Source organism: Anopheles moucheti, chromosome 3 (genome assembly GCF_943734755.1).
Source record: "Anopheles moucheti chromosome 3, idAnoMoucSN_F20_07, whole genome shotgun sequence".
In the NCBI taxonomy this organism is placed as follows: Eukaryota; Metazoa; Arthropoda; class Insecta; order Diptera; family Culicidae; genus Anopheles; species Anopheles moucheti.
Genome location: NC_069141.1, coordinates 87,377,162 through 87,392,543, shown reverse-complemented (window position 1 = coordinate 87,392,543; position 15,382 = coordinate 87,377,162). Strand labels below are relative to the sequence as shown.

The following is a 15,382-nucleotide window of genomic DNA, read 5'->3' as shown; positions in this document are numbered from 1 at the left end:
GAGGTTATGCAATGGGGTGTATTAAGCATAACTGTGCATGCTGAACGATAGTGTGCCCGATGCACAACGCGTGAACCGACCTTTTTGTACTCCATTCATGTGTTTGTAGTTGTTGTTGGTTTGTGTTCGTTCCCATGAACTTTTTCCCCCACGAATGGGTGAGCAGTTCCCTTCGCGAGGTGACGGAGCACTTGCACTGCCCTCGAATGGGCAAGGTCGAGGGGCAACCGTATAAAAATTGGCCACCATAAAGCCAGCACCAGGTGCCAGCATGATGAAATAGCAAAGTCGTGAAGACCGTCAGCGTTGGGGTGGGCTAAATTTGCGTGCATGATTTAGTAATAAAAAGTAGCAGTTAAAAAACACACACCTCACGAAGCTTCATGGCGTAATTCTATTGTGTGTTGTCTTACATGAGTCACATGATTTGATAGATCGGTTCAGAGAATCTGATTTATTCTGGTACGCACACTCATTTCGCGACTCAAGATCGTCTTCTTCCTTGTGTGGTGTGGGAGAGCAAAAAATAAATCGATAAAAGTCCCACACAAAATCCAACCGTACGCAACACGGCCCTCCTCACCATATCGTACGGGAAAGACGGCTTACTTAACCAACAAGCGATCCCAGGTAAACTACACATCAACGTGACACATTACGTTTGCGACGATTAACCTTCAACTCTCATGGACTACTCGCTCCCCTTCACGACCGACCGTGTAGCATGATGTCATCGATCGTTCTACAAGCTAATACCTGGGACTAGGTTTTACCGAAACACTCCATCTACACGACGCCGATGTGGAGGCGTACGAAGCTCACGTGCACCCACGCCATCCAAGCCTCAGCTGACTTCCGTCACGATGCGAATGGTGGCGATGGTTGGAGGTGCTTTTAAACTGCGACGTGGCCGATTCTGACTCCACGGTCCAGGTCTGGTCTGTGACCTCTCGCCTTCTTCGCACGCCACATGTGTGCTTTTACGTTTCGTGCGTTTTTTGTTGTTGTAATCGTTTGCTGCGCGAGTAAGAGTAATCAAAACCGAACGAAACAGATCATCCTCAAGAATACGAATGCGGGCTTGGTGCTAGACGCACTTCAATTACTTCATTTGCACGCCACGCCAGGGTGGGACGGGCCGGAGATGGAGATGATGTGTTGATTGCGTTAATTTCATTACAGTCGGAAACAAATCCTCCCTCCACGACCGCGCCGTTCTGACCTCCTGCATGTATACTCTTCGCTATCTGAGCTGTTGCCTAGCACATGTGCTTGAAGTGAAATAAATTGCGAATGCCGGTGGTTCATTATGGTGGGTTCAGATGCCAGCAGGTAATTCGCAACAACTTGCAACCAGCTATGCGCCCCAGCAATGGAATGGATGGGTGATCATCAGGTACACGCGAAGAAAAGGTTTTTACTATTCGGCACCATAGACATAATGCATCCACCGACATTAGTTTTTGGCAATGAGAGTTGTTGCAAGCGGAGAGGAGATGTGTTTAGCGTGTAATTTCTTCACCGAAAGGTTATTAAAGGGTTAATGTTTGACTTCAGTTCATAAATGCATTGCTGTAATGAGGAAAAATTTAAATATTTCAAAGAAGATCGTGTGTTCCAAGTTATTTCTATTAAATGTTTGGGTCGAATCATTTTCTAACGATGGTTTAGAGCTTAAAAAGAATGAAATGCTCTAAATGAATTGAAAACATACTTAATATACATACTTAATATACATACATAGTTTAATGCGCTTCTTGGCGTAGTTAAGGTCGAACAAAACAATGGTTTCGATTGAGGTTCGTCGCTTGCTCGCATTCAAGTCTAGTGTATGCAAATATCGCATTGCTGATGTGTGCTTCTATTACTCTAAATGCTTGATCCGAATTTTAAGCGAAGTAACCTCGAAAAGTGATCAAACGTCACGATAAAAAAGAAACCAGCCCACCAGCACTTGGTTGAACCTGAATTTCTCAATACAGCTGAACCACACTGGGCAGTATACACTGTTGCACCGTCCCGGGGAAATGGTTCGACCCCAAAATAACAACATCGCCAGAAAAGCGATTCAGCGTAGTGCGGAGCACGAAGGGGAGCATAGAAAACAACAAGCACCCATACACCGATGCGTACAGGCCAACCCCTTCGATACGGAGTCAAGAATCCGTTACATTGGCGTACGCCGAGGTCATTGAAAGCAAACGTACTTTTCGTGCGCTCTTTGCTCGCAAGCGCGGTACGCACTGGATTGACCACTGCGTGTGTATGTGAGTTGCGTTTGCGTGAAGGTAGCATGAAAGGGTACCCAGCACCGGATCGTCAGGGCAAATGGAAAATAAATTGAAATCCGATTTCCCAATCGAATGGTGCTAGCGTGCTGCGTAGTCAGTACCGCTAGGTTAGCATTGGAACGTCTCCCGCCTCCCGCCAGGCTCACGTGAATGATTGGGAATGAAAGCTTTCACCAGCAGATGTGCGTATTGGACGGCGGTGGGTGAAAAAATTCTTTCCGAGCACCCAGAGACCTTGGGAATGCATCATGCTGGAACGATACGTAGCATAAGGTGAGATAATACCGATTAACAACGTATTATGTTGGTGGAAGTTTATTGCACTCTTGCGGTATTCCCAAGTAGTGTGATTTGTTTGTTCAAACAAATTAAGAAGATCTATAGTGGCTAAAGTGATATTTCCAGTAAAACAAATCGGACACAGAGCAGTTTTTCCTCACACCGTTTCGAGATTCGATTACGTGAAAGAGATCATCCATACTTGAAACGAGGACAGAGCAATTTTCGAATCAATTCGATGCATCCTTCTCTCCCGCTCCTGTCGACCGATACGATCGGTGACTTTCGGCTCCGGATGACGATCGATCGAGGCTACGCTTCTTCAATGGAGCTCACGTTTCGCGGTTAATTAATGCTTCCTCTTCAAATCACAACCTTTCCCGCGTCTCTCATCGCTTTTACACCATTGATCATCGATAAAAAAAATGTTTTCAATCTTAACCCTTACTGATCGAATCGGTCGAGCGATCGATCGATCGAGTCTGCATTCGTCCAGGAAGGTCGAACTTTACTTTAGCGAGTCTTTCTCGCTTTCCCCGGACTTCATGTTGTCTTGCGTGTTAAGGAGGATAAACTAAAAATAGGTCAGTTCAAATTAAAGATAAACGAGTGGTAGAGAACGAAAACGTAGAGTCAGGAAGAGAGAGCCTCGTAAAGCAGAGGCTTTTGTCTATCGGTTAGGTACGACCTACAGGGCCGCTGTACGGGCGTTCGGTCACGACTAATCGGCGATCATGCGAGTACGGCCGCAAATCAGAAGGAAAATCCCTATCGTAGTCAATTATTAATGGTACAGCGTGTGCGTCGGTCGGCTTAGAAGGGCCCTCTTCTTAAATGGTGCCCGAACGCTCATTAGACTAACCAACGGTGGCCCAGTTACTGGCGAATGGCTTGCTCCCCATTCCCGAACCATACCCGACGAGAGTGTTGCGAATGTTGTAAATTTAACAAATTATAGTTTTGTATTGCGACTGTTTCTGCCCACCGTGCCTTGGTACGAGTTCCATCTAGGGAACCGTCCACTGGGAATTGAAACCAGTAATTTATACGCTCCGCGGCCAGATCAGCAGCACGATCTGCGCATCGCATACGATTTTCGGCGTTAGTGGTTCAATCCGGGATTGAAATTGTAAAAATGCTTCAAACCACCAACATCCGGTCCAGCGTCGGAACGTTAGATTTGTAGGGCGCCGTGCGCGAATTTTTGCGGGATCACAACAATTTGGCAAATATTTAAATTTTTAATGAATCGCTTCGGCGTCCGGCGTTCGTTGGGTGTGTTTCTTGATGGGTTCGAAATGAGAGCAAAGGAAGCCGTTGAAAGTCAAAACAAAAAATCAATTAGAACAAAGGCCAAAGCAACTGTAGGAGTAGGCGAGGAGCAACATAATTATGGGGTTCTAATCGTGGATTAAATATTTTCTCTCCGCTTTACGGGGTTTTGTCAAACTATTCGGACCGTGTGTTCATCACTATCAATCGGCTCGTGCTAGAAGCATTGTGAAGAACGATCGTTCCTCTCTATCTACCTGAGGGTGACACATTTCTTATCGCAAACCGGCACTCACCGGAGTGCTCGATGGGCCTAACGGGTTGCATATCAATTAATGGCGGGTGCTGCACACATTTTCGTCAGCATTCCTGCCCTATCGAGGAAACGGTTGGTACTAGCATTAAACGAGAATTCTATGCAAATGTCTCTTCCCGGAACACGGCACTATTCCTACCGCTGATGGGTTTGTTTGCTTTCGACTTGCTTTATGTTGGGGTGCTTTGGACGGTTGTCCATAATGTAGCTTTTACGTAGCAGTACGATGAAGTTGTCGGCCATCTTTGGATTACAGCTACGAGGTAGTGTGCATGCCGATCGGCTTATTTCAAGCAATATTTATGGCTGACGAAGGTTTGGAAGTGAATAATTTTATTGCAGCTATTTGTAAGGCTTAACGATTGAACTAAATTGTAGCTCCGATTATATGCTCGTTCAATACCTTATGCTTAAACTCGATCGTTCTTTCCAACGTTTGAGATGTCATTTAATCATGTGCAATATATCATGAAGTTTCTATACTCTTAATTAGTCCAGGTGTTGAAAATTGCTCATATTTCTACGTGATGTTATAATTTTTCCAATATTTCGCTAACGGAGCAATCAAAATCTTATTCAGTAGTTCGATGCTGGAACGGCTTGACATGTGTAACGGCCCCCAATTTTATGCAAAATTAGTTTGAAACCTTCTTATTGCAATCAGTATATCACATCACCGTCATAAAGTAGTTCTTCTAACCGTATATTGTGCTTCTTCCACTGTCCCCATTGATCTAGTTTTGTGATCAATTTTACGCACAACGGTAGTTTCTTGCGCTGACTAACGTCATCGTTCCATATGACGATGTATGTCTCGCCTTAGAACCATGCAGCAACATCAACAATTATCATGCCCATTTAACATACCTTCCAATTTCATTGTACTAAAGCTTTCTTCTCAGTTTAAGCCCAAGATACAGTTAGAAAATAGTCTTCTATCTCTTGATTTCTCGGTTGTCTTGCCTTTTGGATTTTGTTTTGTTGTATAAAAGAACGCACGTCGCTGGCACGCGTCTGATTGTGTGTCCTATTAAAGGACTGTAAAGAATCGCAAATGAAAATGGAATGTTCACAAAGCCGCGTTCTATTTCTCGGTACTTTCAGTCCTGTTTGTTAGCGATATTAGCTCGCTCCATATATCTTCTACCGTCTGCGGTTACCTCATTGAAATTGGCTGAACTTAACCCCTTCTCGTCGATCAAAGGGATTTTCCAATTCGTTACACTGTCTGTGTAGCCAAGCAGCCCGATCGCAAGATATGGCAATAGTTTGGGGCAGGCTTGTTTTTTGTTCGTCTCTCCCGCACATTGCTGCTTTGTATCTGCAATTAACATACAATCACCGGATCGGTCCGCTGTGCCAGGAGGCTGTATCGTCTGTAGTTGATCGTCGGGGTTTGTACATGTGTAGCGAGCAGTTTCGTTTCGCTGGCTGAGCAAGTTCTGTGGTTGGTGTGATATACAGCACAAAAGACTGCGGTAAGCGACGAACCTCTTTCTGAAGGCAGAAACCAAAGAAGTACTTCCTTCGAGTACTTGAGCGTAGTTATTTCTGAAGAGTCACCATCGAACCGGGAGAAGATTAGCTTAAAGGTTTAATAATCCTCTTTCTTCTTTCGCGTTGTTCAAATAACTGTCCGCATGTACACAAAAGAAACGTAACGGAATTAATGAGACCAAATTCTCACCATTATGGGACACGAGACCGGGCAAGGCCTGAATCTAGTGCTGCAATCTAGACAAATTAGGTTGATTTTCTTAAGTAAGATCTTCAGATCAGATCACCCGAAAGAAGAAGAAAAAAGGGAAAAAGATTTCGTCTATTTGATAACGGCACAACCTTTAATCACTGTTGAAGAAACTACGTCACAGGAAAAAGGTCACAGCGAATAGGTTTTCATTGCGCTGAATGTTGGTTTTTCTTTTATTGCTGCAAAACCATGGACGGGGAACGAAGATAGGGGTGGACACTTTTCAATTTTGTAAAGTCATCAAAACGGCGACCCACTTTTGGCGAGCACGATTCCGTTTCATTTTGACACCTCACCTTTCGGGCCGTTTTGGGAAGGGAGCCGACTGATCTGTTTCGAACAGGTTGGCGAGGTCATCTTGCAATCGCTGGACGTGGAAGGGACCCCAAAAACGAACCGAAAAAAAACTGACCCAGTCGTTTTTAACCTTATCCATTGTGAGGGTGTGTCGGTTGGGGCCTGTAATACCGGAGCTGAAACTCGCATCACATGGTTCATGGTATCATTAAATGGGCTCCAGTTTTGGAAACTGCTTTCGATCCACACGGTAATATTCGTGTGTATTGCTCCATTACGCAACTAAAAAGGTGTCACGCGTTGAACGAACCCGCGAAAGAAAACGGTTTGCAAAGGAAAGGCAAACAAAATGTCTGCAATCCGGCAATCGGCGTTTGATCTGTGTTTGATGAAATCCTTTTTCGGGAGCAATTACAGGTGAGCAAATAATCCACATACGCTAGCACACCTCGGTAATGGAGAACACATGGTCGGCATCGTTTAAACACGTTCGAAATTGAGGCAATTGAGCCGAAGCGGATAGTAATGGATCACCACCATCACAATCAACAAATCAGCATTTGCAAAAATTTGCCCATTGAAAGTGATCAACATGATGGATGTATTGTGGGTTTGCGAGGAATAAATGAGCTTCGCACCCTATTCGATTGTCCGATGAGATCAGCAATTATGTCATCATTATCGTTATACCAAAATACCTTCCTTCCCTTACACTACAGCTACCCAAAAGGAAGCTGTAGTAGCTTGGCATGGGTATTCACCAAAGCGTTAAGGTGTTTTGTATGTATCTTTTTTTCCTCCTTCTATTGTTATTGCCAATCAATGCTCACCTCATCGCTCGATTAGCACACTGAGACCGGACGAACGGGACGCACACACTTCATGGCGGATGAAATCATCTTTGCGACTGCTTTATGCGACGCATCCTAGAGTGGCACAATTCAGTGGCGTCACTGTGCAAAACGTGAATTGGTAATAAATAAAGCCAAGCGAAAAAAGCTATCATTAATTCCCTGCTTGAGAAAAGGGAGTTGGGAAGTCGCGTCTGAGGCAGGGAAAGAATGCTAATTGTAGAACACGTTGCCGCAGCCGCTTTAGGCCATTGTACATTAATCAACTATTGCTGGCTGCGGCCTACCGATCGATTAATCCGGGAACGGGAAGAAGCAAAAAAAAAAAACACAACGGTCCCAAGTACTGTTAGTTGCTTGCGACGATAGTTTCCGGAACAAGGGCTGCTTATGCATCGAACGGGTTGTAATTATGCAGTCGAGTGACTCTTGGCAACACCCGGCAACCGGGGCTGACGGTTCGATGGTGATCAATCCATCAGCGTCAACGGTGCGACGGTGATGTCATAAATCTTGACACGAAAGAGGAGGAACGCACACACAAAAACGTAGGCATGCCGGGCCCTCCTGGGGTGTTCCCGGCGTTTGAAAAGCATTCGTCCGAATCTCATCAAAGACTCGGATCTCGGATGGGTGAATTTGTTTGCCACGACTTCCTGGTTCTTTGTGTTCAGTTTTTAATATTGTAGGTTTTAAAAAACGATCTTGGAATAACGAAACGGTATGATTATCGTTGTTTGTTCTTTAATTAATCAGTTAATTTTCGTTTCATTTCCTTGAATCAATTTGTTTGTTTTAAAATCCTTCAAAGCTTTGATTCAATTTTAATAAAAGCGAGGTTTATCAGGACTTAATGCTAGTTCATCCAATTAAGGAGAGCCTCCACCAGCTTAAAACGTAATGCATATTGTCAACCCAAACAGAAGGCAAAGCATTAAACATGTTGTGCGTGAGATGGAGCGCGTCTTCTATTCATTACTCCGACAAACTCCATAATCTTCATCCAGTGTAAAGGCCATCCAGCGAAGAGCAAACACAATGATCGCCTTAAGAAACAGTCTGTCCGTCTGTCTGTCGTGTTTCTTTGTCTCAGCAAAGCTGCACAGCGCCAGACAAAACTACCCCAAAGCCACACGAAAGGCCACACACGCCCCAATCGTCCAAGTCAGGTTGACAGTGGCATTATTTTTAGCCACAACGCACGAGATCATGGCAGATGAAGATGGGCACCTCTCGCCCATCTCTCCCTCCTAATGGGTTAGTGTGGTTGATCTTTAGTCTACAAAACTTTTGCACTTAAACGGGGCAATCTGTCCCGGGGCTTCGGGAAAACGGGGGTTGGCAGAGTATTTTTTTCCCTTGCTACCGAGCTCCGGCCTTCATGACAATTATAAAGCTTTAAAGCGTGCTCGGGTGTGCGCGCGCATACTTGGTGCCGATCCCGAAGCCAAATGCACCGCGATTATCTCATCTCGTGGCAAAATCACATCATAATTATGTTTAAAATTGACATTGAACGTAGCCGCTTTATAGGGCACGGGCAGTGGGGTGGCTCCACGTCAGGCTGACGGATGGATCAGAACCATTAAGCGCACTGGACGCCGTTGACTCTGATCGCAGTTTCGCACGGCAATTTGGGAACGTGTTTGTGTTTAAGATAGCATTGTGCGCAGCCGTGCTTGTTTGGTGCGCTTCTATAAATAATGAACTTACTTTGCACTGTTTGCAGCGAGGGACAAATGTCAATAATTGACAATGGTCTACAGTAGCACAAGATAAAGTAAGACAGTTTTTGGTTGTTTTGACTAAAGGTAACAAAAAAAGGTGATCTTTGGCCCGGTATTTGATCAAGTGTACGCTGGTAAATGAGTTACGCTATGGTATATCGGGCTGTTGAATAACAGGTTATAATAATTTACTTTTCGCTGTCTTTAAAGCGTTGGCATATGTGGAGTCAATTTTACTAGCATTTTAAATATTTAATGTTAACAAAATAATGTATTTTTATCATTAATATTAAAGCAATCATAAGATGTAATGTAGTTGCTTAAAATTATATAATACATCAAGACACATCGATCTTATATCATTTGCTTAAACGTCATTGTTAATTTAAAGTTTACTAACACCCTTCAAAGTAAACGTCATCTTCATATTCGAAGTTTTACGAAAAGAAAGCGTAAAAACATTCAAGGTGTGTTTAATTGTGTTGAGTAACGATTTCGAATCACCAAATCGGTTGATTAGCGGAAAAACCAATTCAATTAACGGAATTACAAGAAGTGGTTGATTTAATTTACGCTTCGGCAGATGAAAATAATACACAAAGCAAACAAGTTTGTCGCAATCGGAGAAAACAAGCTTCATTGCATAAGACGATCGAGGGAAGGGAGAGCAAAACAAAAATCCGTTAGTGGACATCGTTGCTTCCTTCGCGATGTAATTTCTTCTCCACAAGTCTCATCCCCAATTGTCGGGCCAAATAGCAAAAAAATAAAGTTGAAAAAAACAATAACGACCATCAACAGATAGTTTTCGATTTCCGAAAGGAAGCGGCGAAAATAGTCGGTGCCGTCATCCGCGGATAGACAGGGTGTTTGAAACGAACCCGCCCGGAACCGCAAATAAAGCACTCCCCGGCAACGTCGTCTAATCCAACGTTCCTTCTGCTCTCCGCTCCGCCCCCAACCGTTCCAGTCATTAACTCCTTTCACTTTCACGCATTCGTAAATCTTTTGCACATCTCCTGCAATGTGCGAGACACCACACCACACCCTTAAGCGATGCATTAAAATGCAATTTCACGATGGGGTTTGTATCGTGGTGCTACATTGAATCTGGTCGAAGACTTGCCCGTACGGAACTTGACGGTGGTGGAATTTACGAGCAAGAAAACCGGCGAGGTTTGCAAATTAATTTGTAAACGTACCATGACTAAGATGAACGCTCCCTTTCGAAGTGAAGTCGCCCACACAGGGCTGCAGAAATCCATTGCAAAAAAGACCTTTCACTCACAACTTCGACCACGGGGAGGTCATTCTTATTTATTAGGAACATGAAACCCAAATCAGGCTAGTTAAAGCTGTATCGATCGTTTTTCTTCCTCTAACCACCACACCATCGATTACGCACACTTTAATCAATTCGTTACGAAAAAGCAAGAATTATTAAGATGAATCATTACCAAAGGCGCATGTCATGTGGTCATGAAGTCGCATTGAAACAAAACCAGACCAGCTTAAACTCGCCTTGTTGTCGGGTGGATATGGTATGGTTGCAAATCTCTCACACACCGTACCGAGCTCAGACTCGCTTAATCACCGGGTAAATGGTGGCTTGAGTAAAGTTCCCTTCATATGGGGCGAGGTCCGTACCGTCCATACCGAGCATACCGAGGGCATGCACCCTAAACTCACGGACCGTGGTGGAGCTCATTTTCATACAGCGCAGACACGCAATGGGAGCGCGAAAAAAGGAACACGGAGGGGAAAAAAGCGAAAGACAAATCGTGCTTTATCCGCAGGTCCGTATGTGTGCAACTATTTCTGACCGCGATCATGTCCCACAGATCGTGCCCCAAAGCATTTGGCCACAATCAAATGCGGCAACATAACACGAACTAGCGGAGTTTTGCGAACCGTTTAAGGCATAATATCGGGACGGTTTCCATAGGTTCGTTACGCTTATGTCTGTCCAGTTTGTTTAGTCCACGATCGTGTCCGATCGGGGTGGTATATCGTGGACTTTGTGTGCGCGAGGTCAAACCGAGCCTTAACCTGGAATGGAAAGATTGTGGTAGTTAGGTGGACCATTTTATCAGATCGGAATGTTTGCCGTGCTGTTGGTGCCTGTTGGGTGTTGGAGCCGCTTTGCACGTCAATGATTTATTGGGCGTATTAAGAACCGATGCAGGGATTGCTTTGTTCATACTTCATACAGATCATGATTTATGTCAGGCCGGTCGAGGGTAATCTTTCCGCTCCGTCGTGTGCTGTTTATTGTTTTTCTCTTGTGCCGTTTGATGTTTTCAGCAGAGCCATAAATTGAGAAGAAATAATTTCATTCCATTTCATGCCCGCTGACTCGGAAGGCCTTCAAGTGTTTGTAGCGGCCAACGAGAATGAACATCCACCGTATCGTTCCGGACTACCTTGAAGAAAGCTTGTTACAAAGAGAACTTTAGCAGCGAATGGCGGAGAGAGAAAGCGGGAACAGCTTGTTGCGAAGGAAAAACAGATTAAGTCACTTTGGTAATAAATCTCCGAATGGAAAATGTGGTGCCAGTTTTCCCTGTGCCATCGTCACCTACATACACTTCCTTTAAGCGCGTGCGCATAAATTGAACAGCTGTCTAATGGTACTTCCACACGGATAGCAGTGATCGAGTTGTTGTTGTTGAGGGTGAAAGACGTAACCTTCTTTATTGCCTTTGTTTGTGTGCTTTGTTACGTCAACACGTGCCGGTGGTTTTTCCACGTACACGCACGCAGATTCGCGATGGTGGAGATGAGTGCACAAGCTGGGCGAATGAAGAAAAAATAGCGGCAAAACCGAACACGACCAACTCGATCTCTGCGGTGAAAGCATTGTGGTGAAGGTTTCCTCTATTTGGGAGTGGGTGATGTGCTTTTGCATAAATTTCATACGCGGGCGATGCAGGCGAAAAAGCAGAAAGGCAAGCAAATGTTGTTTACGAAATGTGGAAAAAAACGGAAACATAATGGAAAACAAACTGCGCTTCCACATGTTCCACACCTTATGGATGGAGCACCGTATGCCGATTATTCCTTTTCCTCATAGGTGGGCCCCGGTGGTACGGATGCTGGGAACATGGGCAACAACATCAAGAGTGGAAAGAAATGCGTTTCCTATTTCCTACTTCCGAATGTAGCACAAGCTGGCATGGGGTGCTGTTGACTGCCGGTGCCGGTTCCGATTCCGAATCGAACCGGTTCCGTTCCGAATGTGCACCGGTTCGGTTCGAGCGCCGCAAGAAAAGCGTTATCCGCTTCTCGTCTTCGACGAAATCATTTCCGCCTCGTTGGTATGAAGCGATGACAACATACATTTTCTTATGCGCGTTTTATCATGCGCAACACGAATCGGCTTTCGCAATCATGACAACTTTGATTCGGTGAAATTTCCGATGATCTCATCGTGTGGCAAAGATCGTCGTTTCGCAGCCACAAAACACACAGAGCGCAATGAAATGTGGACACAAAAACCAGTTCCCGATGGATCGCAACGAATGAAATACGGCGATGGGAAGACGTAGCAAAAGTTTCCCTCGTTCCATCGCCATTTGTTGAGTTGTGCACCGAATCGATCGTTCTGCTTTAAAAAGCTATCAAATTTAGTCACATTCTGTAGCATCTGCTTAAAAAGGAGATATTTTACGATGCTTCTCACTTTACAAAACAGGTTCAAAAGCTGGTTACCCATTTCTTCCACGTTGTCGAGAAGGAAATTGAAAAGATCGATTCGAAAAACTTTCGATCAAGAGTCGAAAATTAAATGATTAACAAAAAAATCTTAAACCGATTCGGATGGTGTTTCGTGTTGGGATTGGAAATGTTTACATATTTATAAGGTTATTCCATATCTGAACACGAAAGAAATTTGCTAGCTCTTGTTTAAAATAAGGAAATGATCGACTTTTCCTTCCTTTCGGCAAATCTAATTTCATAGCACAATCCGGCTTTCTCTCGCTTCGCTTTCAATGCCTTAACTTCATTTCCTAATAAATGCATTTGCTAAACACTCACTCACACACTGTTTTTGAATTATTTCTAACGTTGGATTCCCTTTTTTTCTCTCCCTATTTTTTCTTTCAGACACCTCAATGAAATCAACATGGAGAAACACTCGATAGTTAGCACGATACTATACATTTTGGTAAGTGAAAACTGGACCGATCGAATCGATTTGCTTCGAGGAAGCTGTTGCCGTTAAAGTGCCGTTGGCCCATATTTTGAAATTCATCAAACTTCGCTCGCTGCATGCTGAGAGCAATCGCTCATCTTTTTTTTTACTCCTCTCAGTGACCATCTTTTGAGACGTAGAGTGTGTGTGTGTGTGTGTAATTTTAATTTCCTGTTGCGTGTCCAAACCGAATCGATCGTCTTGCTGGAACGTCAATTAAAGTCAAGCTCGACGGCCCTAGACGCCACCCATGGTTGTCTCGGTAACAGTACACACGGCGGTACAAAAGTTGTCCCGTTGCAAAGCGCGATCGAGATAAGCATCCGCAAAAGGGACGACTACGTACCGCAGCTAGTGGCTGGTCGCTTCCAATCACCCAGCCTGCAACGACCAGCCTTAACGCGAGTATTCGCATCGATGATAATGATCAATCCGTACGTCCACAGCCCGAGCCGGTTAATTGTGTGGCAGTTGGGTACCCAATCAGGCGGACGTTTGTCGGTAGCGGCGGTGATTGGGAACTCGTTTGCGACTCGGTGAAAGAGCAGTGGCACCCAACGGTGGCCGGTAAGGGTGGTCGTTTTGGCAAAACGAAGACCCCTCAGAAGCTCCAGAGAACCCCTTTTTCCATGTCTCAGGGCGTTTCGTCAAACCGTTGCATCACGAACGAAGCGAAGCCATCGCTGATCGTCACTTGTCAGAACTGTCGCAGGAGACTTCAATCTGGTTCGACTGGAATGCCGTTCGAGTGGATGTTCCGGGACGCTTTCCAACGGTTCGTGGTGAATGTTGTTAGAATGCTGCTTCCTGCTTACTACGCCGAGCATGGTGACGTCTTGATATGTAAATAATATGGGCAAACATCCAGCGTGTCCCAATGCGCAAGGGCAAGGTTAGATCGCGGCAAGTTCAGCTTCTCGTAGGCGTCCACACAACTTCCACAACCCAAACGCCCAAATCGTGATTACGCTGCAGAAACAGAATCCTACGCCGGACAGTGCGGAAAGAATTGGGCAACCTGAACAGGAGAACACACAAACACGCGTGGAGTAACCTGTTCGAAAGTAGGGCAACATGACGTTGTCATGGAGCGTGTGTTAATGGCCCCATGGGATGGATGTGATGGAGAGATTAAGCACTGTGCCGTGACGCGATGTCATGCGGTGGTTTTGGGCATCCTTCATTCTACGGACCGACACCGTTTGACAGAAGAATTTGAACGATGGTTTTTTTTTTGCAAAACAATCCCCCGAGTCTCCGATGTTTATCCACGCGGCACGGAATGTTTGGTGAATTTGGACGTGATCCTGTCAGAAGATTGTGCGCAAGAATTCCAATCAGCTTGCCGGTGCCTTCTAGGGCTGGAGTGCCTTTAAGTTCTCTCTTATCAGTATTACTGATAAGGAAACCTTGGTAATTATACTCCTAGCTATTAAGAAATCCTTTCCATAAATGTATTCTGACGTAGCTGACAACCGGAATATTGGCGGCGGATCGGCTAACGTTAAATTGTGCTCTGTTTGCACCAACAAACCTCAGGTAACCAGCACGATATCCTACTGCGAAACTAAACCAAACTCAGTGCTGGCCTCTTGATCCGACAGTGCCGACAGTAATTGTATGCGCACGATGGGAAGTTTTCACCTGCCAGTCGAGCACGGCATGCGGTGTAATGAGTTCTCAGTGTTACTTCCCTCCTCTCCCTGGCTTCTCGAGCGGAAGCGTTAGTGTCCGTCTGCATTAACACTAGCACTTCATTTACGAGAATGAGTGCAGCAACGGTGCGGAGGAGATATCAGAGTGGCCATGGGTTGAGGCGTCCCTGAAGGGACACTTTGTAGACACGGGCGTGTGTGTGCTAAGATTAGGCCCGTTACCCTCTCGGCGGTGGTAGCGTGGTGCGTGGCGTTGATGCAAATTGGCTACATTGTTACATTACGTAAGTGAACAGCTGGCCTTCGCTCGCCGCCTGTGTACGTTGGCGCGCAGGGTTGGCCTGATCGGGCTTGGCCCTATTGGGTGCTGCTTTTCATCATTTGCCCACGTGACTTCCCCAGGTCGGCTATTGTTGCTGTGCAGCAGAAGATGATCTTCAAGAATTGAGCGAAGCGAACATTTTCCTCCCATCTTTGACCACGGGTCTGCATCTCACACACACACACGAGCGTGCATATGCTTCACCACCTCAATTGGCCATTGTCCAGCGAATGGGGGGAAGGTTGCAAAAATGTGATGAGTCATGTATGTGCTCATTATTCTAACTGTTCTCCGGCGTTGGAGCATCGCGTTCTTCGCCCGAGCCAGATTCGTCCAACGAGATTCCGTGAGGATTCTCATCCGCCAACGCGTCACATGCGTTGCAAGCACACCGGGAAGTGCAATTAGGAGATTGTCGTACCGTTTT

General features: G+C 45.2%; 1 protein-coding gene across 1 annotated transcript in view; it reads left to right on the top strand.

Moving 5' to 3' along the window:
• The window catches only part of LOC128301022 (uncharacterized), a 36,640-nt gene that overhangs the window by 1,724 nt on the left and 19,534 nt on the right, over window positions 1-15,382 (top strand). Inside the window, exon 2 of the mRNA XM_053037316.1 lies at window positions 12,891-12,951. Within this exon, the coding sequence (XP_052893276.1) occupies window positions 12,910-12,951 (42 nt within the window). The 5' untranslated portion in view covers window positions 12,891-12,909. The remainder of the gene's footprint in view (window positions 1-12,890; window positions 12,952-15,382) is intronic.